We start from the raw sequence: 26,315 nt of genomic DNA, 5'->3' as shown, positions 1-26,315 counted from the left end.
CAGTAAATTGTGATGACAACAATATTTACATTATGGAGTTGTTGCAAGGATGAAATGAGCTAAACATGGACAACTGGTTACTGAAACAGCTAGGACCCAATGGAGGCAGAAGTAGATCCAGATTTGGGGACTTGAAGCTTATACAATTTCTGGGGGGGGAGATTCTTTAAGAAAAAGAATTTTAAAATACCTTACTCTTTCGAACTCCATAAAACATGACCGAGCGCATTGCTGGGTCTCTGCTGGGGCCTCAGAAGAGGTTCTAAAGCTTTAACTTCATTAGCTTCTCAATAACTCTGATTGTGAGAAAGGGTAAAAATTATACAATAGTTTTATTCTTTTCAAATCACGGTCTTCAAACAAGCACTCTCCAAATACCCTTGCCCTTAGCTAAAACCTGCTCGAGTATTCTCAGCTCTTGTTCATATTCTAGCCTAGAAGTCAGGGGCAATGCGCTCGTGATCGAGGAGTTGGCTTAGGTCTGGTTCTGAATATAGCTGCACCTACTGGTTTCCAGCATTGGGACCCAGCTGGAGTCCCAATGAATCCTCTTTAGTATCTTGTTAACAAGATATTAACAAGATACTAGGCCAGATGTGGTGGCTCATGTCTATAATCCCAGCACTCTGGGAAGCCGAGGTGGGAGGATTGCTCGAGGCCAGGAGCTCAAGACCAGCCTGGGCCACATAGCGAGACCCTGTCTCTAAAAAAAAAAATGTTTTAATAATAAATAAAAAACAAGATATACTTTACAAAAGTCAAAAACAGGAGATGTCCTTGTCTATAATTGTTAATGTAATAATTCTTCCATTCGAAAACTGTTTATTGAGAACCTAGTATGTCCCAGGCACTGTGCTCAGTGTTGGATGTAGAGCAGTGAATAAGAGAGATGAACTCTCTGCCCACGTGGTGCTTTCATTCCAGTGAGAAGAGACAGATAAAAAACCAAACACAGAACCAAGATAATTACTGTGTTAAATGCTCTATGGCAGCGATCCCCAACCTTTTTGGCACCAGGGACGGATTTCATGGAAGACAATTTTCCCATGGACGGGGGAGGTGGGGGGAGGCAGAGCTCAGGCGGTGATGCGAGCGATGGGAAGCCGCTATAAGTACAGATGAAGCTTCACTGGCTCTTCCATTGCTCACCCGCCGCTCACCTCCTGCTGTGCGGCCTGGTTCCTGGTCCGCAGCCCAGGGGTTGGGGACCACAGCTCTACGGGAAACAGGATGCTTTGATGGAGGGTGAAGGGAGAGAGCTTCTGAGGAGTTGGCATCTGAGCTGTCCCCAGCCATGCCTGCCATTTATTGACTATCTGCCGTGTGTCAGCCGTGTCACTAGGCACTCTCACATGCTCTACCTCATTTAATCCTCCTACGAAGTATGTCGTATTCCTTCCATTTTTCAGATGAGAAAACAGAGGCTCAAACAGGTAACAGCAGACGCTGTTGATAGCTGACTCACACCCACTCAACCCTTCTCTGTGTCCCCTTGTCAGGTGGTAGCTTCCAGACGCCAGAGCCCCTCCACTCAGGTCTTGCTTCTCTCGGCGTCCTTGCCTGGGGGCTTTCTTAGGTATCTACGAACCAGGAAAAGGGGGAGGTGTGTTATCGAGGGAGTTGGTACCTAGACACCCAGCCTCCCCGTCCCCAGATAGGATGATTCCAAGGTACATTTTACATTGTCTCTCAGAGGGTCCCCCGCGGAACTGAGCCCCATTGCTCCTGGCAGCGACCCACACATTCACACACCTTTATCACCTTGTCTCTCTTCCTTGTTTTACTCCACGCCTTGCTTCTGCTTCTTGAAATCACCTCCAAAGTATGGCTCCAACACCCAAGTCTCAGGGTCTGCTGTTGAGGGAACTCAAGCTAAGACAGCTTAAGTGACCTGCCCAAGGCCGCCAATCAGAGCAGAACTGGAATGTGAGCCCAGGTCCACATGGGTCGCATTCCACGGTCCTAAATGCTACACCACATGGCGGTGACCTTTTAGCCCAGCTCCAGGCCCTTCACATCCTGACCCCAGCTGATTTTGTTTTTTTTTTTTTTTGTTCTCATCTCCCATCTCCTCATTCTCGGCCACCCCTTGCTCCAGGCACAGCACACTGTTGGAAACAACATTCTCCAGTCCTGCTATGTCCTGTCACCCCTGCATACCTTTACAAATGCTGTCTCAGCCGGGCGCGGTGGCTCATGCCTATAATCCTAGCACTCCGGGAGGCCAAGGAAGGAGGATCACTTGAGGTCAGAAGTTCGAGACCAGCCTGAGCAAGAATGAGATCCCGTCTCTACTAAAAATAGAAAAAATTAGCTGGGGCATGGTGGTGTACAGCTGTAATCCTAGCACTCTGGGAGGCCGAGGTGGGAGGATCATTTGAGCTCAGGAGTTCGAGACCAGCCTGAGCAAGAGCGAGACCCTGTCTCTACCAAAAAATAGAAAGAAATTAGCTGGACAACTAAAAATATATACATATAGAAAAAATTAGTCGGGCATGGTGGCGCATGCCTATAGTCCCAGCTACTTGGGAGTTGAGGCAGGAGGATCACTTGAGCCCAGGAGTTTGAAATTGCTGTGAGCTAGGCTGATGCCACAACACTCTAGCCCGGACAACAGAGTGAGACTCTGTCTCAAAAACAAAAACAAAAATAAAAATGCTGTTTCCTCTGCCAAAATACGTGCTGAGTTTATGTAGTCCATCCAGTGTCCACTCCAGCCACCCTCCAGCTGGTGAACTCCAAACGCCAGTGTCCCAGCCCTGGGAGGGGACATGTTTGAGCCATGCTTGGCACACCCAATCTTATTCAGTTGGCACAATGATTCTGAGAGGTCAGCATTGCCATCCCCAGTTCCCAGGTTGGGAAAATGAGGTAAGAGAAGCCAGATGGCTTACGCTGGGTCTTAACACTTAGTAACTGGCAAAACCGAGATTGAAACCCAGATCTCCCTGTTCTGCTGCCACACCCTGATGCCTGGCTGGAGGGAAAGGACAGGACCTGGGGTCTCTGAGGCTGCTTCCATGTCCCCCATCTGTCAGGCCTAACCCTAGAGCTGGGGGGACATCCCTCAAGGCAGTTGCCAGAGCCCTGCCTGGGAGAAGCAGGGACTGTGGCGCCTAGAGGAAGGAGGCCGGGCTGAGGGGGCATCCTGCCCACCCCCACCTGGAAGAGGAAAACTGGTAAGGGCATTAATCTTCCTACTTTCCCGTTCCTTCCAGGCCTTAGAGAGTATCCTTGGCCTCAGCAATGTCCTGCTTCCCAGAATCTCTCAACAAAAATGATTCTTGGAGGCCAGGCCAGATCATGCCCACAGGCCAAGGCAGACCTGAATTTCTGCTTTTAATCTTCCCTTTCTGGCTCCAGCCTTGCTGTCATCAAGCCTATCAAATGCTGGTGAAGGCTCGCCAACCCACAGAACATACACTGGCTTGGTGGCACCACATTCTTGGCAGGTTTAGGGAAATGGGATGGGGGTGGAGTGGGGCGGGGGTGGAAACTTTTGGCAATCCCTGCTTAAAATCCTTGTAGGGCTGCTTACAGCCTCCGCAACAAAAGTTGCAGCCCTTACCAGGAGCCCAGGAGCCCTCCGTGATCTGGATCAACTTCTTTAGCCAGCCGGATTCACTCCTTCGCAGCCAGCGTGACCGGCTGTTCCCTGGACAGGCACACACTCGGCCACCTCCGTGCATTTGCTTGTGTATTTCCATTTGCTTTGCTGTGCCCTTCCCGTCTGCTTCCTGTGCGGTCTTTCAGACTCGGTAGAGATGTCACTCTCTCTGCGACATGCTCCTCGGCTGGTTCCTCTGTGCTCCTGAGTGTTCCCCAGCACTCACTGACATCCCCACAACAGCACACATGACAATGGAGGGGCACGACCTGCGTGCAGGCCTCCCTCTCCCCATGACCGCAGGCTCCTTGAGGGCCATGTACCTTCTTATTCATCCCCGCAGGCCTAGCACAGCGCCTGGCACAGTGGATGTTGCTTAAAACAACGGGGCAATGAGCAAGAGCACCCACAGCAGGCATTGCACACACCCAAGCCCGTCTTCAGGGTCCAAGCAAGTCAGGTAAATTGGCGCAAGACAATAGGGAACACAAGGGACAGCGGCAAACTGGACAGTGAATGACTTACATAAAGGAATTCAGATTCAGTTAAAGAAAATTGGTGGGTGAAATTCAGCCTCTGATAAAAAACAACAATAATGATAGCTAATATGTATGGTGAACCTACTCTGTGCTAGGACATGAGGCACAGTGGTCCCGAGTGTGGACTCTAGAAATGGATTGCCTGGGTTTGAGTTTCGTCTGTCCTGTCTGTTGGCTGTGAGACTTTGGTCATGCCACTTAACCTCTCTGAGCCTGTTTCCTCACCTGCAAAATGGAAATAGTAATAATACCCACCTTCGAGAATTGTTGTGAGGCTTCGAAGAGTGAATATACATAAAGTACAAAAAGTAGTGTCTGGCACATGGGAAACACCCCAGAAGTGTTAGCTATCTTTAGTCCTTGATGGTGAGCATTCATAGAAGGCCTCTCTGAGAAGGTGACATGTGAGCTGGGCCCTGATTGTCTATAAGGCCACCTATGCTGAGCTCTGGGAGAAGAATGTTCCAGGCAGAGGGAGCAGCCAAGGAATGGGCCCGAGGCAGAGATGGCTCTACTGGGTGCGAGGGGCAAGAAGAAGGTGGCGGGGCCTGACCCCAGTGAGCAGGGAAGGGGCAGAAGACAGGGCCTGGAGGGAAGGCAGGGGACCCGTGCAGAGGGCTTTCCAGGCCATAGAAAGGAACCTGGATTTATTCTAGGTATGATGGAGCCACTGGGGGCTGGCTTTAAAATAGAGGTTTGATTATCATGTTGGTGTGGCAAGTCCAACAGATCAGGAGATGACTGACATTGAAGGGGGAGGGGCCAGATCCCAAGAGGCAGGGCACACTGTGCCATGGGGGCCACACCGGGACGCACCAGGGTCAGTGAGGAGGCAGAGGGGGAGCCAGGGAAAAACATGGGCAGGTGCCTGTGTTGTGGTTTCCTTGGGAAGGAACGGACAAGGCAGGGCACACGGGCTCAGGATTGCCCAGTCTGAATACTTTCAGCAGGCTCTGGGACACAGGGGCTGTCCCTAGGCGTCTGGTACCTGGCCCTGGGGTGACTAGGGCAGGGGAATAGTGGCCCTGAGTGCGAGAGCCCAACAGAGGAGGAGGCTGGGGGCGTGCATGTGAAAGGCACATTCAAGGGCTGGTTGCTCTAGGAATCGGCTCGCAAGGCCCTGGAGTCACAGCATCGAAATACAGAAAAGAAAAAGACATGGTTAGTACAGAGTTAAAACCAAGGGCAGAAGGGGCTTATACTTTAACCAGATCCTCTGGCTGCTGGATGAGAAAGTATTTTAGCCAGACAGGAGGAAAGTTAGAGACTAGAGGCCAAATGAAAGCAGCTTAGCCCAGGGCAAGGGCAGGGAAGGTGGGAACAAGGCTGGTTTCCCAGTTCCCGTGGAGGTGGGGCTGGCAGGACCTGAAGAACATCCGACAAGGACTCTGTCTGGATTTCAGGAGGCAGCTGGAGGCCCATCCTGTTCTTATTTCCGGGACTCGCATCTGTGCTTCCCCCCTTAGTTGGGGACGGGACTGTCTTGCTCTTCTGATGTTAATGGCTTATTAAAGGGATTCTAGAAAATGATACTTCCAGGATTAGAGACAGACATAAAGTGTCCAGCATAATGCCAGGCACATGGCAGGTACTGAACAAATCAACTGCTTTTTCTTCCATAGGGGAAAGTAGAAGGTCCAGGAGAGCTGATGTCAGACAGACCACGGTTTGGGTCCTGGCTCTACCGGCCGTAGCTGGGTGACCCCAGACACGTGATTTCACCTCTCCACATCTACCTTCCCTGATCTGGAAGCAGAGATAAGAGCGCCTAGCTCTTCCGGTGATTGTGAGAATTAAATGAGGCCAAGCGTGTAAGGGTCCCAGTCCCAGCAGAGCTCTAAGATTATAGCAGTAATTATTGCATTTAAGGAATGTCAGCCTGGGGTCAGGCTCCCAGGGGGGCCAAGACTCAGAAATGGGACTTCACCTCCTCCTCAGAGCCCACTATGCACCTACTCCCCATGCCCCCGCCTCTGCCCCAGCTCCCACCCCTCTGCTGGGCATCTCCTCAAAGAGCCAATGGAGGCTGTGTCCACTCTGGGAGGGGAGGAGAGGAGAAATAAACCTTCCCCCCTTGGGTTTGGAAAGCAAACTGTTAATTACCTGGGGTTCTCAGTAGCCTGCCTGCTGGGTAAACATTTGCCAAGCTGGCTCTGCTGAGTAACCCCTTGGTGCCCAGGGCAGAGGGGGAGGTGTCCGGCTGTGGGCTGCTGGGGGGTGGGGAGGGGGTCTAGGAACTGACTTGAGGGAGGCTGGGCACAGCTTCTGAAGCCTTCGAAGAGACTCTAATTCAGGAGAAACATTCAGGAGGAAGGAACAGAATGACTTCAGGATCAGGGTTTGCGATTCACTGCACTCGATCTGTCCACTCCTGCTGCTCCCCAGACCCCACCCCAGGAATGCAGCCCCCAAAGCGTGGCTGGGGCTGAAAACTCAGCCTGCAGCACTAGGCATGGACTGTGTCCTGTGTGTGAGGGGCTGGACCAGGGACGCCTGCCCACCCCAGTCCCCTGGCTTTCTCTGGAAAACAGAAACCTACCCTAGAGGAAGCAGAGACCCACCTCCCAGAGGAAGGAGCCCAGACCCTGGGCCACATCTAGGTGGAGCTGGTTAGAAGGTAGACTTGGGTGGACTGCAATTATTCGCCTGTACATAACTGTACAGTTTGCCAAGCACTTTCCCATGTATTATCTCATCCAGTGAGTCCCACAATAAACCTGCAAAGAGGGAATTAGGCCCCTGTGATGCAGTGGTTCAAATCCACATTCTGTTACTCACTGGCTGTGTAGCCTTGGTGCAGTCACCTCTCTGAACCTCACTAACCTCGTCTATAAAATGGGGATAAGAGCCACTTGCCCTGGAGGTTTTGCTGTGAGGCTTAAATGAAATCCTGGATCTAGACAGCTCAGCACGTGGCCAATATTTCCCTCAGATTCCCCATTTTACAGAAAAGGAAAATGAGGTTCGGTGAACTATCAAATTATAATCTTCTGGCCGGGCGTGGTGGCTCTTGCCTGTAATCCTAGAACTCTGGGAGGCCGAGGCGGGAAGATCGCTTGAGGTCAGGAGTTCAAGACCAGCCTGAGCAAAAGCGAGACCTAGTCTCTACTAAAAATAGAAAAATTAGCTTGTCATGGTAGCGCACACCTGTAGTCCCAGCTACTCGGGAGGCTGAGGCAGGAGGATCGCTTGGGCCCAGGAGTTTGAGGTTGCTGTGAGCTAAGCTGTCACCACTGCACTCTAGCCTGGGCAACAGAGTTGAGACTCTGTCTCAAAAGAAAAACAACAAATTTTATATATACATAAAATCCTGTAAATGTTAAAAAAATTATCATACAAGTACGTAGTGAGCACATGTCTATGCTGTATTTCACTCATTCATATAGATCTACCAGGGTGACGAAGCTGGTCCGGAGGGCTCACTGAGGACAGTCAGAGAAGCACAGAACGCTGGAACAAGATTGCTATTAGTAGTTAGATTCCAAATTGGCAAACGCCCTATCGTGCATGACCTATAATCTTTGGAGGGTGATCTCTACTGGTTGAAATCATTAGTATCACTATTAGACAAAAATTATTTGTATCTTATCTGTTTTCTACAAACAGCATCTTATTTCTCAGACTTATGAAATGTCTGTGCTCTGATGCATAAGGAATAAAAAGTCAAACAAAGTGACACTCCCTTAGGGAGTCACATGGCACTTGGGGGCAAGTTAGACAATGCCCCAGTGGGACAATAAAAGTCACACAGTCTCCTCACTGCCTCACTTCCAAGTTTTGCATAATTTTCCTTAATAAGGTCAAGTGTTGACAGGATAGCAAATGGAAGGACTGACCTTCCAGCCTGTGTCAGGATCACTTCTGAGTAAGAATTCCAAATCTTTCTGCTCTGCAAAGCCTAGTCCTGCTACCACTTTTGGCCGATGTTAAGAAAATGAAGGCCCGGAAAAAGGGTGCGACTTGTCCAAGATCACACGCTGTGCCTGGGAAAGGAACAGAGGCCAGACCCTGCTTGCTCCACATCCCATCCCTGGGTCCCTGGGCAGCTTCCCTGGCCCTGCATCAGGTGGGCTCCAGGTGGGCTACCCACTCTGAGCAGGAACTGCTCTGCGTCCCAGGGGGGTTTAGGGGGCAGACTCACTCCAGCAAAGCTGGCTGGTAATGCAGTCTTATGAGATTCACCATGGTTTGCAGTTATCTGTGCTCAAGCAGGAGCTGAAACCCGGAGCCTCCTGAAACTCCCTCCCACCCCCGCTAATTCTGCAGTGAGACACGCAGGCAGCCGGGAGCGGGAGGCACAGACAGCCGCAGACAAGAAGCAGCAGATGGGTTTCCACGGTGATCATCTCCTGGCGTCTAAGAGTCTTCCTTCCTCCCGAACAGAGGGGGAGGTGCAGCAAGAACAGGGATGCAGGAGGGCGAAACCCAAGTCCTCATCCTCATTTCCCCCAGATGGACCGCTTGGTGCTCCTTAGGCAAGTCATCTCAGTCCCTGGGTCTGAGGAGGGACAGCAGGATGCCATTTGTTAGGTGCCTGCTCCATGCCAGGCATGGTGTGAGGAAGGCTGTGTGTCTGTTTTCTCACTTATGTAGTCCTCCTCCTGCGAGCCTTTAAGGAAAAATCTATTATTGTCATCCTCATTTTACTGATGAGGAAACAGAAGCACAGAGAGGTGAAGTAACTTGCACAGGAACACACAGCACTACACAGTGCTCCTTCCTCTCAGAAGGCTAGAGCTATTCCTTCCAGAATGTTCAGGTGCAGCCTGAAGAGGGAGGGAGGGAGGGAAGCCCAACCAGGGTGCAGAGAAGGAACACTTCAGATGAAGCATGGGGTCGTTAGCCCCCATTCTCTCACTGGGCATCTTGGCCCATAGGACACCTGGCACCTCAGGAGGAAGCACTCCTGTGCCAGGCAGCTGCAGCTGTGACACCACCACAGCTGTGACACAAACACCGCAGTGCTCAGAGCTCTGGGATGCCTCCAGAGCACCTCCTTGTCCTCAAATCCACATAAAGGCCTGTTTCAACCCTGCCCTCCTCCTCCGGGCAGCCTCCCACACTGAACTTGAGGCCAGGCCTTCTCCTCCTCCCCATTGCTGTCCTCTCCTTCCCGCCCAGGCTCCTTCCTACCTCCCCAACGTGTTGGCTTCTGTCCCAGTGATCAGAGCCCCTGCAGGTACAGGATGGGGACTCCTGGTGACTGTGATGAGCACAGAAGAGCACGGAGGTCCTGGAGCCCTTGGCAAATCCCTGAGATCTTTTATTAATGTATTTTTTTTTGAGACAAGATCTCACTCTGCCTCAGATAGAGTGCAGTGGTGTCATCATAGCTCACAGCAACCTCAAACTCCTGGGCTCCGTTGATCCTCTTGCTTTAGCCTCCCGAGTAGCTGGGACTACAAGCGTCTACCACCACGCCCAGCTAATTTTTCTATTTTTAGTAGAAACGGGGTCTTGCTCTTGCTCAGGCTGGTCTTGAACTCCTGGCCTCAAGTGATCCTCCTGCATCAGACTCCCAGGGAGCTAGAATTACAGGTGTGAGATCTATTTTTAAGATGAGCCCAGCTCAGTGCTGCCTGCCAGGATGCCCTGCCTTCTCTTTCTCCATCCAAGCCCTGGGGCCACTGCGTGAATCACATCCAGACAAGCCCAGGTCCCAGCTGTCCTGAGAGCCTCCCCTGCAGAGATGAAAGTAGGAGAAGGCTTATGTGTGTGCACAGGTGGGGGCATATGGGCATAGCCAGCCCAGGTGCCCAGGGCTTGGGGATGAAGGAGCTGGAACAGGGTCAGATATCCCCCCAATCCCCCAACCATCTGGCCTTGGCCTTCTAGCCACCCAACTCTCTCCATCCATCTACTCCTTCACCCATTCAACAAGCATTCTTGGACATTCATCCTATTAATGCTGGGCATGGGAGGCATGAATGAGACCTGACAGTTTCTAAAAACCATCCTTCAGGTCTCAGGGTAGGTATCACTTCCTCTGAAGTCTTCTCTGGCCCCCTGGGCTGGGCAGCCCCACGGTCCCCTCCTCTCACTCTGTAATCGCCTGGTTACTGGTCTCATTTTCCCTGGACGGTGAGCTCCCGAGGCAGAGGTGTGTTTGTCTCACTAGGAGGCAGAACCGTGCGATGGTTAGAGAAGTGGGTGACTGGGTCCAAATCCTGGCTAAGCTGGGAATTTAGGCAAGTTACTTGTGCTCCCTAGGCTTGTTTCTCATCTGTAACATGTGGATAATCAATCACAGGGTCTCCCTCACAGGGTTGGGAAAGGTTGAGCTGACACTACGTTAGCACGTAGAGCGTGCTTGGCGCGTAGCAAGTACGATATGAATGTTAGCTCTCGACTCCTACTCACGCCATACCCCAGCGCCCAGCACAGGACCCAGCCCGTGTTTAACACTCATAAATATTTGTTAGATGAACGAATGGAGGTGTGTGGAGATAGAGGGATGAAGAAACGGCATGAGAACCTAGAGGAGGGCCCCAACCCAGGCCCTTCATTGGCCACTTTGAGGACAGTCTTGGTGTATGAACTGTGCCCCATCCCCAGGCTGTGGTGGCCCCCTTGTCTGACATCGGGGCAAGGCAAGCAAGGAAAGGAAGCTGTCACTTGTCGTGGGCCCCCAGGGGATAGGCCTGGAGTTAACTTGGCAACCATCTCATGCTGAGATTGTCATGTCCATTCTAGAGAGAAGGGGACAGAGGCCCAACACCACCCAGCCAGTCGGGGCTAGAGGCAGAGTCCCACCTCAGGTCTGCCGACTCCTGTGCCCTCCCTCATCAGCTCGGGGTCCTGTGTCTCCCCTGTTACCCCAGCAATCCTTCGGTGGGTGACACCACCTGTTCCTGACCCCTCACGGAGCACAGACAACGAAATGACAGGGGGAGGCCCTCAGTGGGGCGTGGATAATGGAGAGTCAAGTTCAGGAAGAACTTCCCATGTGGACTGGAGCAAAGGCTGGGAGCTGGCTGAGATTGGGGGCGGGGACGCTGAAGGTAGAGGGGACCAATCCTGGGGACAGTTGGGGGCACCTCACCCAACTCCCCCACCCACACCCCTTAACTCCTCACTTATCTCATCTGTTGACTTTCTCATCTGCTGGTCTGTGGACTCCCCACGCTCAGACACCCACCTGGGCTGACCAGTGACGAGAGCTCAGGGTTCAAATCCCCATCTTGCCACTTCTTAGCTGGGTCACCTTAGGAAGAGTCCATCCCTTCTCTGAACTTCACTTTTCTCAGCTGTAAAAAAAAAACAGATAAACCTCTGCCGTGGAGGGTCACTGGAGGATTCAGAGAGACAGAGGCTGTGACAGCTCCTGGCCAGCAGCAAGGCGTGGGGCCTCCACTCATTATTGCCAGCAATTGAGGAAACTGGTTTGGAAGGAGTTAAGTGGAGACCCTGCCTCCCAGCTGGGAACGAATCAGGGCTGGCAGGGGAGGAGCCAAGCTGCTGCTAGGAAAGAGATCTCCACCGGCCAGATGCTGCCTGGAGAGGGAACGGGAGGAGGTGACAGCAGGGCTCAGGGGACATGGGGCAGGGGCTTAGGGCAGGGGACCTGGCTTCAGCACCGTGACAGCTCCAAGCCAGAGGGTAGAGGGCGGCTGCGGGGCTGGGGGGAAGGAGAGGCTGCGCTGCCTGAGCTGGGGGCAGAGTGGAAGAGGACAGGACCCTGAGCCTTCTCGGTCCCCTAGGCAGGGAACACCAGCTGCCCCTAGGGGCTGACCTCAGCTAACCCTGAGGGCCCACATGGGGCAGAGGGTCTAATTTTAGGTCCAGCCACAGGGCTCCAGCCCAGGAGTGCCTGCCAGCGGGCACAGGGGCGGCCAGGCAAGGGGAGGAGTGGAAGACCAGCTCTGCTTCCTTCCAGCCTGCCCGCCCCCCCCGTCACGCCGCCCCGGTGGGAGCCCTGACTAGTCCCCCATGGCCTGGCAGACAGCCCTCTTCTCAGCTGAGGGCAAGGTCAGGGGGTGCGACCAGGAGGGCAGAGGGACGCGGCCTTGCAGTCTGGACAGGGGTTGCATCAGCCTGAGTGGTGCCCAGGGGCAGGGGGCCCTGCCGGGAGGGCAAAGGCTGGCTTGGTTGTCCAAAGGCCGAGGAAGCAGAGTCCCGGGCAGGAAGGCAAGTCCAGAAAGCTGGGTCCTACCTGGCCTCCTCGTGCCTGGCCGTGACTCACTGTTTGAGCTGAGGCAGGCAGCCTGCTCCAGATGGGCCTCAGTCTTCTCATCTGTACAATGAGAGCACTGGACTAGAAGGCCGGTCCCAGCTCCAGTCTCCGCCCTCGGGGCCCTCCTCTTCCCGCTTGCTGGCAGAGGCCTCCCAGCTTCCCTCAGCCCTGGCTGTGGGTGGCCACATGCAGTCGTGGAGAAGGAAGTCCCTCTGGCTGGCACTGTCAGCCTCCTGGCTGCTCCTCATCCTCCTGGGAGGCTTCCCCCTTCTCCGCCCAGCAGTGCCCCCCAGACCTCGGCCAGGAGCCCCCCAAAGATGGCCCCGCTGGCTGGATGCAGAGCTCCTGCAGAGTTTCTCCCAGCCTGGGGAGCTCCCAGAAGATGCCCCTCGACCTCCTCAAGCCTCTCGTGGTAGCAGCAGCTGCAACTGGGAAACCTGCTTTGACACCTCGAAGTGCAGGGGTGATGACCTCAAGGTATTCGTGCACCCAGTGGCAGCAGGACCGATCTCTGAGACTCGTCGCAAGATCCTGGCTTCCGTGGAGGGCTCCCGCTATCACACATTCAGCCCTGCCGAGGCCTGCCTCCGCCTCTTCCTCAGCCTGGACCCTCCGGCAGGGGAGTGTAGCCCAGTGCCTACGCCATGGAATAAGGGCAGGAACCATCTGGTCCTCAGTCTCCACCCAGCCACCTGCCCCAGGACCTTCCAGCTGGGACAGGCTATGGTGGCCGAGGCCAGCCCCACAGTGGACTCCTTCCGGCCTGGCTTCGATGTGGCCCTCCCTCTTCTCCCTGAAGCCCACCCATTGCGAGGTGGGGCTCCTGGCCAGCTGCGGCAGCACAGCCCCCAGCCCGGGGTAGCCCTGCTAGCCCTGGAAGAGGAGAGGGGTGGGTGGCGCACGGCAGGCACCAACTCCTCTGCCTGCCCCTGGGCTGGGCACTGTGAGCAAGACCCTGCACCCGAGCAGTAAGTAAACCTTTCCTCTTGGGGGCTGGATGGGAGGGGGGCTGTGATAGAAGCAAACCCACAGACCAGGGTAGAGGGCAGGAATGAGATGGGAGAACCAGCTAGTCCTGGCAAACTTAGGCCTTAGCTGCAGCAGGAGGGAGTCAGGTTAGACAACAGAGAGCACTTCTGTCAAGATGGTGATTGGCCACAAGAGGTGTCAAAGACAGGTTTTGGAGTTCTCCCTTGAGGATCTTTAAAAACATAAAACACAACTCACTCCTACTTAGTCCCATATTCCAATCCTCCTACCCTAATATTTTATGGAACATATACGTGTATAGTGCTTACTCTGTGCCAAGCACTTTTATAAATAATGATTATAATAAAATACTACTAAAAGCTATCATTTAAATGTTTATGTACCGGATACTAAAGCTCAGAGAGGTAAAGTAACTTATCTGAGGTCACCCAGCCAGATAGAGCCAGTATTTTAATCCAGAATAGCCTTCAGTATGAGCGTTCTGAGTTTTAAGCAAGAGTTTATGATCAACCCCATCAAATACTTCAGAGGGGCCGTGGAGGTTAGTAACTGGTCACAGCTGAAAGCTGCTCTTGTGCCTAATTTTGGGGATTAACCTCTCAAGGAAACAGCCTTTGGTTACAGCAAATATGATGAAGGTCAGCTTTAAAGAAGAACTTCCCTCCAGTGAGAGGGCTTGATTATATGTAAGGGGGCGGGAGCCTGTGGGACCTGGTGAGCGTGTGCAGAGACTTATGTCCACCTGGGCTAGCTAGCTGGGGTGACACACCTCATGTGATAAAGCACTTAGCCCTAAGCACCCTGGCCCCTCTGCATCCCCAGGAGGCCAGCAGTCTCCAAAGGCTAGCTGTGCAGGCAAGAAGGGAAGTCCTCCCGAGCTTATCCAGGACCCCTGAAACCGTCCCTCTGGTGTCCTTCCTGTGCTCCGTCCCGCAGGCACCTCTCCCTGTTCTCTGCTAGAACAACGTCACCTATTCTGAGCTCCACTTCCCTCCCGGGAATTCTCCACGTGGCCAAGCTCCATTTTTGCCTCTGCTTGGGGCTCTTGGGGCTTCTCTCGGCCTGAGGGCTCTTGTGGGAATGGAATCCCGCCACCTCCTGAAGACACGCGGAGGCCTCCAGGCAGCCCTCACAGCAGGCATAAGAATGGAATCGCCCAGGCAGCCCCAGGGCCCTTCGTCCAGGACACATCCTTGGCTGACATACTCGACAATAACCCTAAAAGTTGTCGGGGATCTCCCCCAGGCCCCGCAGGCTCAGAGCTTGGACAGAAGCTCACCTTTGGTGACAATGTTCTCCCTTCACTTTTCTGATTAGGCACTCAGCTATTCTCGCTTGCAGGAAGTTCCTCTTTCGGCTGACTTTAGTTATCTCCAAGCGCAGTTGGTTATTGGTGAAGCTGCAAGCTTTGCAGTCTGAACTTCTTTGAGAAACTGGAAGTCAGGGAGCTGTACCCAGCACGCAGATGCTCACTAAGTGTTTACTGATGGATCCAGAATTGGCCACGGTTTTCTAACTAGCATGGGTCACCCTCTGAGTAGCACTTTTGATAAGTTTATTTCCAAGGCATGAAGCTTGACAGCCTTTCATTGTCTTCTGAACTTCAAGGAGTTTTGTCTCTGGCCTCAGCCTACCTGCAGGTGACAAAACCAGTAATCTCTGGGGTAGCTTAAGCCTCGATTTCTCGGAAGTGCCAGGCAGCTGCCTGGGCCAGACAGACAATATCGGGACAGAGTGAGAGAGGTAGCCTGAATAAACAAGCGCTGGCCAGAGAAAGAGGCCATTCACTGTCCCTGCCACTGTCCCACATTCACTCAGCTGGCCAGAGAGGGGGAGGGGAGGAAGCTAACATTTGGGGGTTGTTTGTCCTGGGCCAGGTGCTGCGCCCCCTGTCATCGCTAACCCTTTAACACGCCCTGCAGGGGAGGTGTTATTGTCCCCATTTCAAGGAACAGGAAACTGAGGCTCAGAGAGGTGGAGTGAGGTAGCCAAGGGCCCTTGGGTAACAAGGTTCTGTCTCTGCTCTCCGTGGCCGGCCTCTCCTTTGTGATCGGGTGCTGGGAAGCAGTGGAGTCAGGGTTAAACCCTGTCCGTCTGGCTCCCGAGCCCATGTTTTTCCACTTTGGTTGAACAGTCTCTTGTTGCTTTGGAATAAGTCTCCACCCACTTAAATTGTTATTTATTTATTTTCATGAATAGGTAATTCATTCGCATAGTATGAAATTCCAAAGGTACAAAAGAGTATATAGTAAAAAGTCTCCCTCCCACCCCTGTCTCCGGCCACCCAGTTTTCCTGCCTGAAGCCAAACACCATTTTCAGTGTCTTGTATGTCTTTTCTGAGAAACTCTGTGTGTGCACAAGCAATGTATATGTAGATTCTCCACTATTTTTTACAATAGACACCCAATGCCTGTTTTAAAGTCCGCCAGCCTGTATCCACTGGGCACAGGCAGTGTAGTGCCTAGAGCCCATGATACTTTTAGGGGCCCATGAAGATATTTTCATTTCTTTGAAAATCGGAAGGAAAAAAAATGAACTTTTAAGGTAGAAGAAATGTTTTTTTTTTTTTTTCTGAGACAGAGTCTCACTCTTTTGTCCTGGCTAGAGTGCTGTGGCGTAGCTCACAGCAATCTCACACTCCTGGGCTCAAGCGATCCTCCTGCCTCAGCCTCCCGAGTAGCCGGGACTACAGGCATGCGCCACCATGCCCGGCTAGGGTGATGTGGCTTCAGCCTAGCTCACAGCAACCTCAAACTCCTGGGCTCAAGAGATCCTACTGCCTCAGCCTCCCGAGTAGCTGGGACTACAGGCATGCGCCACCATGCCCGGCTAATTTTTTTTTTATATATATTTTTAGTTGTCCAATTAATTTCTTTCTGATTTTAGTAGAGATGGGGGTCTCACTCTTGCTCAGGCTGGTCTCGAACTCCTGAGCTCAAACAATCCGCCCGCCTCGGCCTCCCAGAGTGCTAGGATTACAGGAGTGAGCCACCACGCCTGGCCAGAAGAAATGTTTTAATGTAGAATATTATTTGCTTTTATACCAACACAGTTATCAAATATAATTTTTAATTTTTTTATGGTGGGAGGAGCTGCAAAGGCCAAAATGCTGAGGGCTCATGCGAGTCACAATGCAGCCATGGGTAGAGCCACACTGACCACCCTTGGGCACTGAGGCCCTGAGTTTATGGCAGATACGTTGCATGGTCACAGAATCCCAAGTCTTCATCTGGTGGTCAACACTCCTCCCCTTCCTTCCCACAGTCTCTGCTTATTTACCTTTACTGACGGGGAACTCGCCACCTCCCAAAGCCACCCACTGTCTGCACTCTCAGCCAGCTCCATTACTAGAATCTGTGCTGAAATTGGACCTCCCAGACACTGGATCCGTTGGTCCCGGATCTATTCTCTAGTGCCACACTGAGCATCATGCACTTAGCACCCACTGGGTGCCTGTTCTCCACCAGGTGTTCTGCTAGGCCCTGGGGATACTGAGAAGAGGGAGGCATAGACGATCCTCAAGTAGCTCGGTCTGGTAGGACAGACAGACAAGTTGATGGTTTGACGCACATTGTGAAGCAGAGAGAGGCTGCACAAGGTGCCTGCCGGCTTCTCTGTGTAAGAGCTGTGTGATCTCTTTGGGCCTCAGTTTCCTCATCTGTAAAATGGGATAATAACAGCACATACTTCCCATCTCATAGAGTTGCTATGAGAATGAAGTGAGTTAATGACATAAAGCACTTAGAATAGTGCCTGGGGCAAAGTATATTCTCAACGAAGGCCGGCCAGATTTTACTACTACTGCGCACGAGGGAGCGTGAGCAGAGAGAACCAGCTCTGCAGCAGCCAGGGAGGTTTCCCAGAGGAGGTGGTGTTTCAGCTTAGACATTAAGGGAGAGTAGAAGGGATTCCCCAGGCTGGTGAGGCAGGGAGGGGCACTCCAGGGGAAGGGGAAGGGACAAAGATGGAAAGGCACAGAGGAAGGAGCAATGGAGGTTTAGGGCTCAGGGGTGCAGTTTATTCAGCAGGGTTCTTGGTCTCTCTTTGGGCTCCTTGAAGCCTTAACCTAGAGGTTTTCAGTTCCTTAGAGCTTTATCGGGTGTCAGGGGGCTGCACCTGGTTGGCTGGCGCTATGGCTTTTAATGAGGTGGAGGATGTCCTGATGTTTAACCTGTGGCTTCTTCCAGGGAGCCTGGACAGCTGAGCATCGAATGGAGGAGGAAGAAGGCTGGGGTCCTCGGGAGACCCCTAAGTAGCCGCTCTAGGGTGGCTCAGGGTTAGGAGTTGACACATCTCAGTTCTTGTCCCAGTTCTGCCTCAACCCTTTCTGTGACCCTGAGCCAGTCCTCGAGTCTCTCTGGGACTCAGTCTTCCCGTCTGTTCAATGGGGGTTGGCCCAGAGGCTGCCTAAGTACTCCTAGATCTGCTTCCTGGAGGTTCAGGCTCAGAACCAGACAGGCTGTAGTTAAGGGAGGTCCTAGGACCGTGTGGGTCCCACTCTGAGCAGGCCTATGAGCCCAGGGGTCCTGGTCTTCCCTCCCCCGACTGGGTCACAGGCAATGGGTCCCTGGGCAGACAATCCCAGCCAGGTGGCTCTGAGGAGGCTCCTGCCCCTCACCCACAGGCACACACATCCTGAGTGTGGCCCTGGGGTGGGGGAGGAGGTGGGAGGAACAGAGGAGGCCTGTCCTCTGGGCAAGGGGGCCTCTGGGCAACAACTTCCTGTGTGGTTCCAGGCTGGGGGCCCAGCCCACCTCACGACAGAGAGGCCTTTCATGGGCCTGGCTCTCGGCATGCAGGAGGGCTGGGCATGGAAGCCACTCAGGTGAGGGGTGCCGGAGAGTGTATGTGGCAGGGTGGGGGGAGGGCAAACATGTGCCCGTCTAAGTCAGACAGGGCCTGGGAACATCAGGTCCCACTGCCTCCCATTTTGCAGATGAGGAAACTGAGGCCCAGAGAAGACAAGGGAGGTGTCTAAGGCCACCGAGGGCAGAGGCAGAGCTAGGGCCCAGGGTGCCTGCCTGCTAGCCCAATTGTAGATGCAGGGCGGGTGTGAGGCTTGCGTTTGTGTTGGTGTGTGCCTGTGTAGGTCCGTCAGTGGGTTTGCACATTGTGAATTTGGGAGTATGGATATGGGGTGCTGGGGGGCCGCGGAGGGAGCCAGGCAGGGTGAGGGGCAGCTGTCCAGGCTCATGTGAGCGGGGACCTCCTCATGTGCCTCTCAGGATGCGCCCCGGGGAAACGCTGCCCAACGCCACCTTCTGCCTCATCTCTGGCCAACATGCCGATGCCTCCTCGCGCTTCCTCCAAGCCCTGCAGGTACAACGCCAGCCCTAGCATCCCTGTCCTCTGTCCTCCCATACCCCTGAGCTGGCAGGGCAGGGACAGTGAGCTGCCCACTTCTTTGCTCTGGACTCACTCTCCCTCTGCAGAACTGCACCCTGCCAACCCCCTCCCCCACAAAAAAACCCTCAGTTTTCCTCTCTTCTTTGCCCCTTGCCCCAACAGCAGCAGCTGCTGACTTGGAACAGGGAGGGGTGAGTATGTGCGGGGGGGGACTGGGCTCCCCACTGACCTCCCTGCTCCCCAGGCTGGCTGCATCCCTGTGCTTCTCAACCCCCGCTGGGAGCTGCCCTTCTCCGAGGTCATCGACTGGACCAAGGCAGCCATCGTAGCTGACGAGAGGCTCCCACTTCAGGTAGCTCGGGGCCCTACCCGCGGTCGGGCCTCGGGCCTCATTCCTACCCCCGTCCGTGCATATTGATGAATTTGCAGGACACCGAGCCTCCCCTCTGAGGCTCCCATAGGAGCAGGTGGAGGTTCTGAGACAAGTCCTGATCCTCTTCCAGCCTCAGTTTCCCTATCTTTACAATGGGATGTTAGATCAGACAATCCCCATGGGCCCAGCTCCAGGGGTCCGTGACTGCTTAAATAGCCAATTTAAGGGAAGTCTACAAAAAAATTCAAAATCAGAATGCCTCCATGGGGCTTGGGGTAGGAAAGCAAAACATACGATGACTTCCATCTGATGACACTGATTTTGCCCAGCACTGGAAGCTGCATGTGCGAGCCTGCCTTGAATCCCCCGAGAGAGAAGTGAGAACAGTGTCCGTAGGGGGTTAATAATAGCTACCATTTACTTATGGGGCCTCTACGATGTACCAATACGAGTGATCTAATTTAATCCTCACAGCCCCCCTAGGAGGGAGGTACTGTTACTATCTCCATTTTACAGATGAGGAACCAGACCCAGAGAGGTTAAGGAGTGTGACCAGAGTCACACAGTCACTAAGTGGCATTTAAACCCAGCTGTATGTGAACCCTGAACTCTTGGTTGCTATGTTACCTAGGACCTGGCCAAGAGCGGCTGCTGCTCACCGGCCTGGAGACCTGCGAGGAGGGGGCTTCTGGTTCTCAGGTCTCCAACCCCAGGTTTCCTCCTCCCAGGGTCAGCCAGGGCCTGACACAGTCCGACACCTGCTCCTTTCTCCCCCTGTGCTCCAGGTCCTGGCTGCCCTCCAGGAGATGCCCCCTGCACGGGTCCTCGCCCTGCGTCAGCAGACCCAGTTTCTGTGGGACGCCTACTTCTCCTCGGTGGAGAAGGTCATCCACACCATGCTGGAGGTGAGGGGGACCCCCACCCCTCGCCATACTCCTCTCCCACAACACCTCCTCTGCCTGAGTATTTGGGGGTCCCCCCTTGAAGATGCTTCTGGAATGAATGTGAGACTTGGCTGTGAAATTTTGGACAAGTGTCTTCGCCAATCTTGGCCTCAGTTTCCCTATGTGTAGAGGAGACAGCTGTGGCAAATGGATTTCAAAGTATGTGCCAACTCCAATTGATTGGCGATAGCTGCCTGGGGCGCTGTGTTGGGAGAGATTCTGAGTGTGGAAAGAACATCGTGACTGGTTGGTGACGTCTGCCATGAATGAGGAAGGAAAAGGAGGCAGCAAGACTGCCACCATCTGCTGCCTCTGGAACACCACCTTGGAGTGACCCCAGGGGTCTGGTGACACAGCTGTGGCCCTCCCCAGAGCCTGGAAGGGGAGGTGTGGCCATGGCCACACTGGCCACTCCCTCTGCACAGCTCTCTGTCGTTTCACAGATTATTCAGGACCGGATCTTTGGCGCATCTGCTCACCCCTCGCTGCTGTGGAACAGCCCCCCAGGGGCACTCCTGGCCCTGCCTACTTTTTCCACGATCCCCCAGAACTTCCCCTTCTACCACCTGCAACAGGGTATGCCCTGGGGATGGGATGATTTAAAGTCCCCTCAACTCTGCCCCGGCCTCATCCATACAGCCCCACCCAAACCCTCCTGGAGCCCCCAAATCTCTCCTGGCTCCTGGGGTCCCCTACTAGGTCATTCTCCATGGGTTCTGTCCCCTCCCACCCTAATAGCCTGTGTCTCATTCCCCCAGGCTCCCGGCCTGAGGGCAGATTCAGCGCCCTGATCTGGGTGGGGGCCCCAGGCCAGCCCCCGCTGAAGCTCATCCAGGCAGTGGCAGGCTCCCAACACTGTGCCCAGGTCTGCCCCCTTGCTGGCTGGAGTCCTGGGATCCGGGGTGGGGACAAGGGACAGGACAGGGCCCTGGAAGTATCTAGACCCCAAGGATGACCATCCATTCTGTGGGGAGGCATGAGAGGATTTCCAATTGCTCTTGCTGCCTTCCTCTTTAAGTCCCAAGATTCTTGTTCCTTTCCCCCATGGAAACTGATGATGCCACCTGAAAAGCAGGTGCCTCTTCGGGAGAGGGGAGCAGGGAACATTCATTTACTCAGGGGCCATTTTCTGAGCACCAGGCCCTGGGCTCAATGCTGAGCAGAGAAAAAGCAGTAAAGGATTCTGCCTTGGGATTCAGATTCGGTTAGCATTTCCCGCACACAGACTGTCAGATCTCACTTCCAGAGAACCAGACGGACTCTAGAGAGTACTTGCAGAGGAAAGAAGCAGTTAGCCCAGCCAGGGTGCAGACTAACGGCTCTGCACACAGGCCATCTGAGCTAGGCTGGGAGTGATGGAAGAGCTGGAGGAAGAGTGAAAACCTTAGCGAGAAGATGGGGATGGGGCGTGGAGCTAGGGACAGGGACTACCACACCTGACTCTCTTGAGTTCTAGCGCCATAGGGAGCTACCTTCTTGTCACCAGAATTCCTGCCTTCCAGAAGCCCAGAGGCAAGGACAAGGCAGCAATGAAAGGACCTTGGATCCAACTAAGCCCCCCCATGCGCACACATACAGCTGCTTTCTCATCCCTCGTCCACCCCCTTGCGCCCCACACCGCAGCCTCCAGGAACACCCACCACCCCTTTCCTCCTAGATCTTGGTTCTCTGGAGCACTGAGCAGCCACTCCCATCCAGGTGGCCGGAGATAGCAGTGCCCTTGACAGTCATGGACGGGCACAGGAAGGTGAGGGACGGGGAGGAGCATGGAAGCGGTGGGCTCATGCTGGGCACTGGGGAGGGCACACACAGGTGGCCTTTACTCGAGCACCTGAAGAAATCACACAGTAGGTTTCAGCTGTAGGTCTAATAGAAATAATTCTCTTCCCCCCTGGCCCTTGTAAATTGTGCTTCCAGAGCGTTTGGGGTTTATGTGATGGGGGAAGACAGAGGAGTGCGTTGCTATCTCAGATAAGGGACAGGGGAGAAACCTAGGATCTTGAGAAAATAGAGACAGAGGGCAGGAAGGGTGGCTTCTGAGAACCTGGGTCGGTGGGAACCACCTTGCTGTGTGGTTCTGGGCAAGTCCCTTCATCTCTCTAGATCTGTTTCTTTCAAATGAGGGATTTTTTTTTCTTTTTTCTTTTTTTAGACAGAATCTCAGTCTGTCACCCAGGCTAGAGTGCAGTGGCATCATCATAGCTCACTGCACCCTCAAACTCCTGGGCTCAAGCGATCCTCCTGCCTCAGCTGCTGAGTAGCTGGGACTACATGTACACGCCACCAATGTCCAGCTAATTTGGCTAATGTTTGTATTTTTTGTAAAGATGGGGTCTTGCTCTTACTCAAGCTGGTCTTGAACTCCTGAGCTCAAGTGATCCCCCCTCAAATGCCCGGCCTGGAGTGCTAGGATTACAGGCATGAGCCACTGCACCCGTCCCAAATGAGGGATTTTTGACGACCCTTCCAGGGTTGATGAAGCATCTAATATGACAATAGAGGAATCCTGAGATGTCAAAACTGGAAGGGCCCCTAGAGACCAACTGCCCCATTTGACCAAAGGGGAAATTAAAATCCAGAGAGATCAAATAAATTGCCCAGGTCCCAGAGCAAGTTCCAGGCAGCCTTGCTCTATTCATGGCGCTGGCTTCTATGGCAAGCCTGAGGGCTCCTACTTATTAAGTACTGGAGTGGGGGGAGGGTTGTCCCATGGCTGAGTCAGCCTCACCTCCTCCCACTGCAGGTCAGTGATCGCTTCTTCCCGTACGGCGCCATCAACACTGACGCCATCCTTAGCCTCGATGCCCACAGCAGCCTCTCCACAAGTGAGGTGAGAGCTGGGCCCAAGAGGAGCCCAGTGTGGGTGAGGACAGAGCCAGAGGGCCCTGGCAGCCCCTCACTTTCCCAGAGCTGGGGGATCAGAGGTCATGAGGCCCGGCCTCTTGCTTTTGAAACCACCCCAGCAAGCCAAGCAGCCTCCTCTTTAAGAATCTAATAGAGGCTTTCCACACGCTCTTTTGAGAACACTGTTTTTATGGCTCCTAGCTGAGAAAGTTCCCCCAAGCATACCCTGGGAACGTCCCTGCTACACTTGTGGCCAATCCCAAGTAATGCCTCCTCTCTCCTGAGTCCTGCTCCGGCCCCTCAGCCAGGCCGTCCCTGCCTCCACATGTTCCTAGTGGTCAAGAAGTCCTTCCTTACAGCTCACTTAAATCCCTCTCCAGGTGGACTTTGCCTTTGTGGTGTGGCAGAGCTTCCCGGAGCGGATGGTGGGCTTTCTGACGTGGAGCCACTTCTGGGACGAAGCCCTGGGTGGCTGGGGCTACACTGCTGAGAGGGCCAACGAATTCTCCATGGTTCTCACCACAGCCGCCTTCTACCACAGGTACAGATGCCCACCTTGGCACACGGATCAGAGGGCCAGAGACCCCCTCCCTGGACCAGGAGCAGGGTAGCCTAGAGCCTAGAGATCCAGGTTCAAGGCCCAGATCTGCCACTTCCCAGTTGGGTGATCCTGGGCAAGTCTCCTCACTTCTCTTGAGTTTCAGTTTCCTCATCTGTAAAGTGGGATGTATTTACCTCATGGGAATGGTGTGATCATCAAATGAAGTCCCTGGCACACAGATATTCAACGAATGGTAGCTAGTGTTATTTTAAGTAGAGCCATGCAGTGGGTAAGGACAGTGTTTGGGTTTGGTGGTGGTGGTGTGACAAGAAAATGGTCCTGATGCCTTATAAATGTGGGTGTGGTAGGTTGGGGACCATCCCAGACCTTCCAGAAGCTGCCTGAGGCCCCCAGTCTTGAGGCAGGGACTGAATTCTAGAGGATCTCTTCAGAGAGGTTCCTCAAACATGTTTAAATCAAATATGTGTTACCTGGAAACTCTTATAGATTACCTGGGAGGTCTGCAGGGAATTCTCAGTAAAGAATAACCCTAATGGCTCCAGGGTGCACCCAGGATGTCCCATAGGGGCCACGTGAAGCCAGGCTCACCTGAAGCAGCATCAGCCTGGCTAATCCACAGCCTTCCTGAAGCTGGTCTTTGGGCTGCCATGGGTGATGGCCTTAGAACCAGCTGATCCCACTGCCTACGTCTGGCTCTGAGCCTGGGGGTGGGGACCCCAAGGAGCTGTGAGGGAGAGCACAGGGAGAACACCATTGGCTGCAGATAAGCCCGGGGGGACAAAGCAGTGGAGAGCTGTTCATACCGGGGATGGGGGCTCACTGAGGCAGCCAAGGCTCGGAGGGGAGCAGGGCTTTCCCAAGAGGCCTGAGGACTGGGGTCAAAGAGAGAGGTGTGATCAGGAGAGAGAATGGGGGCCTGGAGGTGAATTCAGCTGCAGCCTCTCTCTGTCCCTCCCCCACCCCCCTTGCTCAGGTATTACCACACTCTCTTCACCCACTTCCTGCCCAAGGCTCTGAGGACCCTGGCAGATGAGGCACCCACCTGTGTGGACGTCCTGATGAACTTCCTAGTAGCGGCAGTCACCAAGCTGCCCCCTATCAAGGTGCCCTATGGCAAGCAGCAGCAGGAGGCTGCTCCACTGGTGAGGGGCCCAGGGGGACGGGTTGGCACTGGCTGGGGGAGGAAGGGAGGAAGGCTTCCCTCTCATTGTCTAATCGAAATCCTTCTTGCTGCAGGGATCGGGGGGGGGGGGGGGGGTCGGGTTCGGAAGGACAGAGAAGCCCATCAGTGCATTTCTCCTTCCCCTCTTAGGCACCTGGGGGCCCGGGATCCGGGCCAAAGCACCAGCCCCCAGCCCCGGACTGCATCAACCAGATGGCGGCAGCGTTTGGCCACATGCCCCTGGTGTCCTCTCGCCTGCGTCTGGACCCGGTGCTGTTCAAGGACCCAGTGTCGGTGCAGCGTAAGAAGTACCGCAGCCTGGAGAAGCCCTAGGAGGGACCCGCGAAATCCCAGCCCGGCTCCCAGAGGGCGCGGTACCTGCTTGCGGACTTAGCCACGTCCCTTGGGACATCAGAGAGCCAATCACGGCAGCCAGTCGGCCAACACGTCAGAGCCCTATTGGCCAATTGGAGCCACGGTGCCCTGAGAGGCGGGGCCTCGCCCTCCCGCGCGGCAACTCCAGGCACAGCCCGGGTGCGCCGCGCTCGCCCCAGGTCGCCAGGCCTCGCCTCGGCCTCCCCTCTCGCCTGAAACGCTGATCTTTGCTTCTCTACCCAACTAACTTCTGCTTGTCTTTCAGATTTTCGCCTCCTCCGGGGACTTGCCTGACCCTAACCCCGTCCCCGATGGGTTCGGTCTCCTTTTGCTTTCGCGGCCCCGCACAGTCTTGCAGTGTGCACACCGTCAGGCCCCAGGACGGGTCCCTGAGCCCCAGAGGGCGGGTCGTGGTCTCTTCTCCCTGGCCTGGCAGGTGCGCCGCAAACATATGACGAATAGATGGAAGAGACGTTAACTGAGAGCCTGGCTCCACGCCGGCGGTGGCAGGAGTGTGGCCAATGTGTGCCGAGAGAAGAAACTCCGTTTTCCACGCCCCGGGGCTTCTAGTCGGAGGAAGGCAGCTTAGACCTCTACGTTGTCAGCCTCAGTCCTCGCGTCCCAGCCAAGGAGCAGAGGGGTGCAGGGAGGCGACGACGGGGGAAACAAGGCGGATGGGAACGCAGGTGGTCTGCCCCGGGCTCAGGCGCGGCCGTCCGCGCTGCATCAGCGACCTGGACCACTAGAGGTCAGCGCCGCACCGCTCTCCCCCTCGAAAGGAAACAGTTTCAAACACCCCCTGGCCCGAGGGCGGGCAGAGGGACGAGGGTTAGCGGTTCGTGCAGCCCGAGGGCAGGAAATGGGGACAGGAATCTGAAGGATGCCCTCCCCCCGTGGTCTGCACACTTGGAACTCAGAAACAAGGGGCCATTTCTAGGTGCGCAGGCCGCGCGCGGGGGCTGTCCCAAGCGCCCTATAGGTAGGAATGGAGTGGGGGAGGGGACGCTAAATTCTCCCGGGTTCACCCACCTGGAACTGGAATTATCACTTCCGAAATAAAGCGCGGTGTCCTTGCCCCCTCAAGCTCGGACTATAAATACCCTTACGGCAGCTGCGCGGGGGGAGGGGGCCCTCAGGGCTTGCCTGAGGGTGGTGGGTCCAGCCCAGGTCCAAGGTGTCGGATGTTTTCCTGCTTTGATGGCCTCGCAGCTCTGGAAATTCCCGTGACTAGCTCGCTGACAGGAACATGCTGTCCCCCAAGGCCTGTCCAAGGCCTCACACCCCCATCCTCCAGCTTGAACTCTGGCCCCTGGAAAACTCAGGTCCTCCTCACAGCTGGGAGTGCAGGGTGGGCTCTCCCTTGGGAGGCATGGGGCTGTTAGATGCTTGAGGGGCAGGG

General features: G+C 54.5%; 1 protein-coding gene across 1 annotated transcript; it reads left to right on the top strand.

The window, feature by feature from the left end:
• Positions 1-11,640: 11,640 nt before the first annotated feature.
• Positions 11,641-25,993, top strand: EXTL1 (exostosin-like glycosyltransferase 1). The gene is made up of 11 exons (XM_012645901.1): positions 11,641-13,287; positions 18,536-18,629; positions 18,901-19,008; positions 19,815-19,934; positions 20,417-20,549; positions 20,732-20,838; positions 21,631-21,720; positions 22,717-22,803; positions 23,198-23,358; positions 24,353-24,521; positions 24,692-25,993. Exons 1-11 carry the CDS (start codon positions 12,506-12,508, stop codon positions 24,872-24,874), a joined length of 2,034 nt encoding a protein of 677 aa, XP_012501355.1. The 5' UTR covers positions 11,641-12,505; the 3' UTR covers positions 24,875-25,993.
• Positions 25,994-26,315: the final 322 nt, after the last annotated feature.

Source organism: Propithecus coquereli, unplaced genomic scaffold, assembly GCF_000956105.1.
Source record: "Propithecus coquereli isolate 6110/MARCELLA unplaced genomic scaffold, Pcoq_1.0 Scaffold239, whole genome shotgun sequence".
Classification (NCBI taxonomy): Eukaryota; Metazoa; Chordata; class Mammalia; order Primates; family Indriidae; genus Propithecus; species Propithecus coquereli.
The sequence above is the reverse complement of the archived record's forward strand: the minus strand, read 5'-3'. Positions and strand labels throughout refer to the sequence as shown.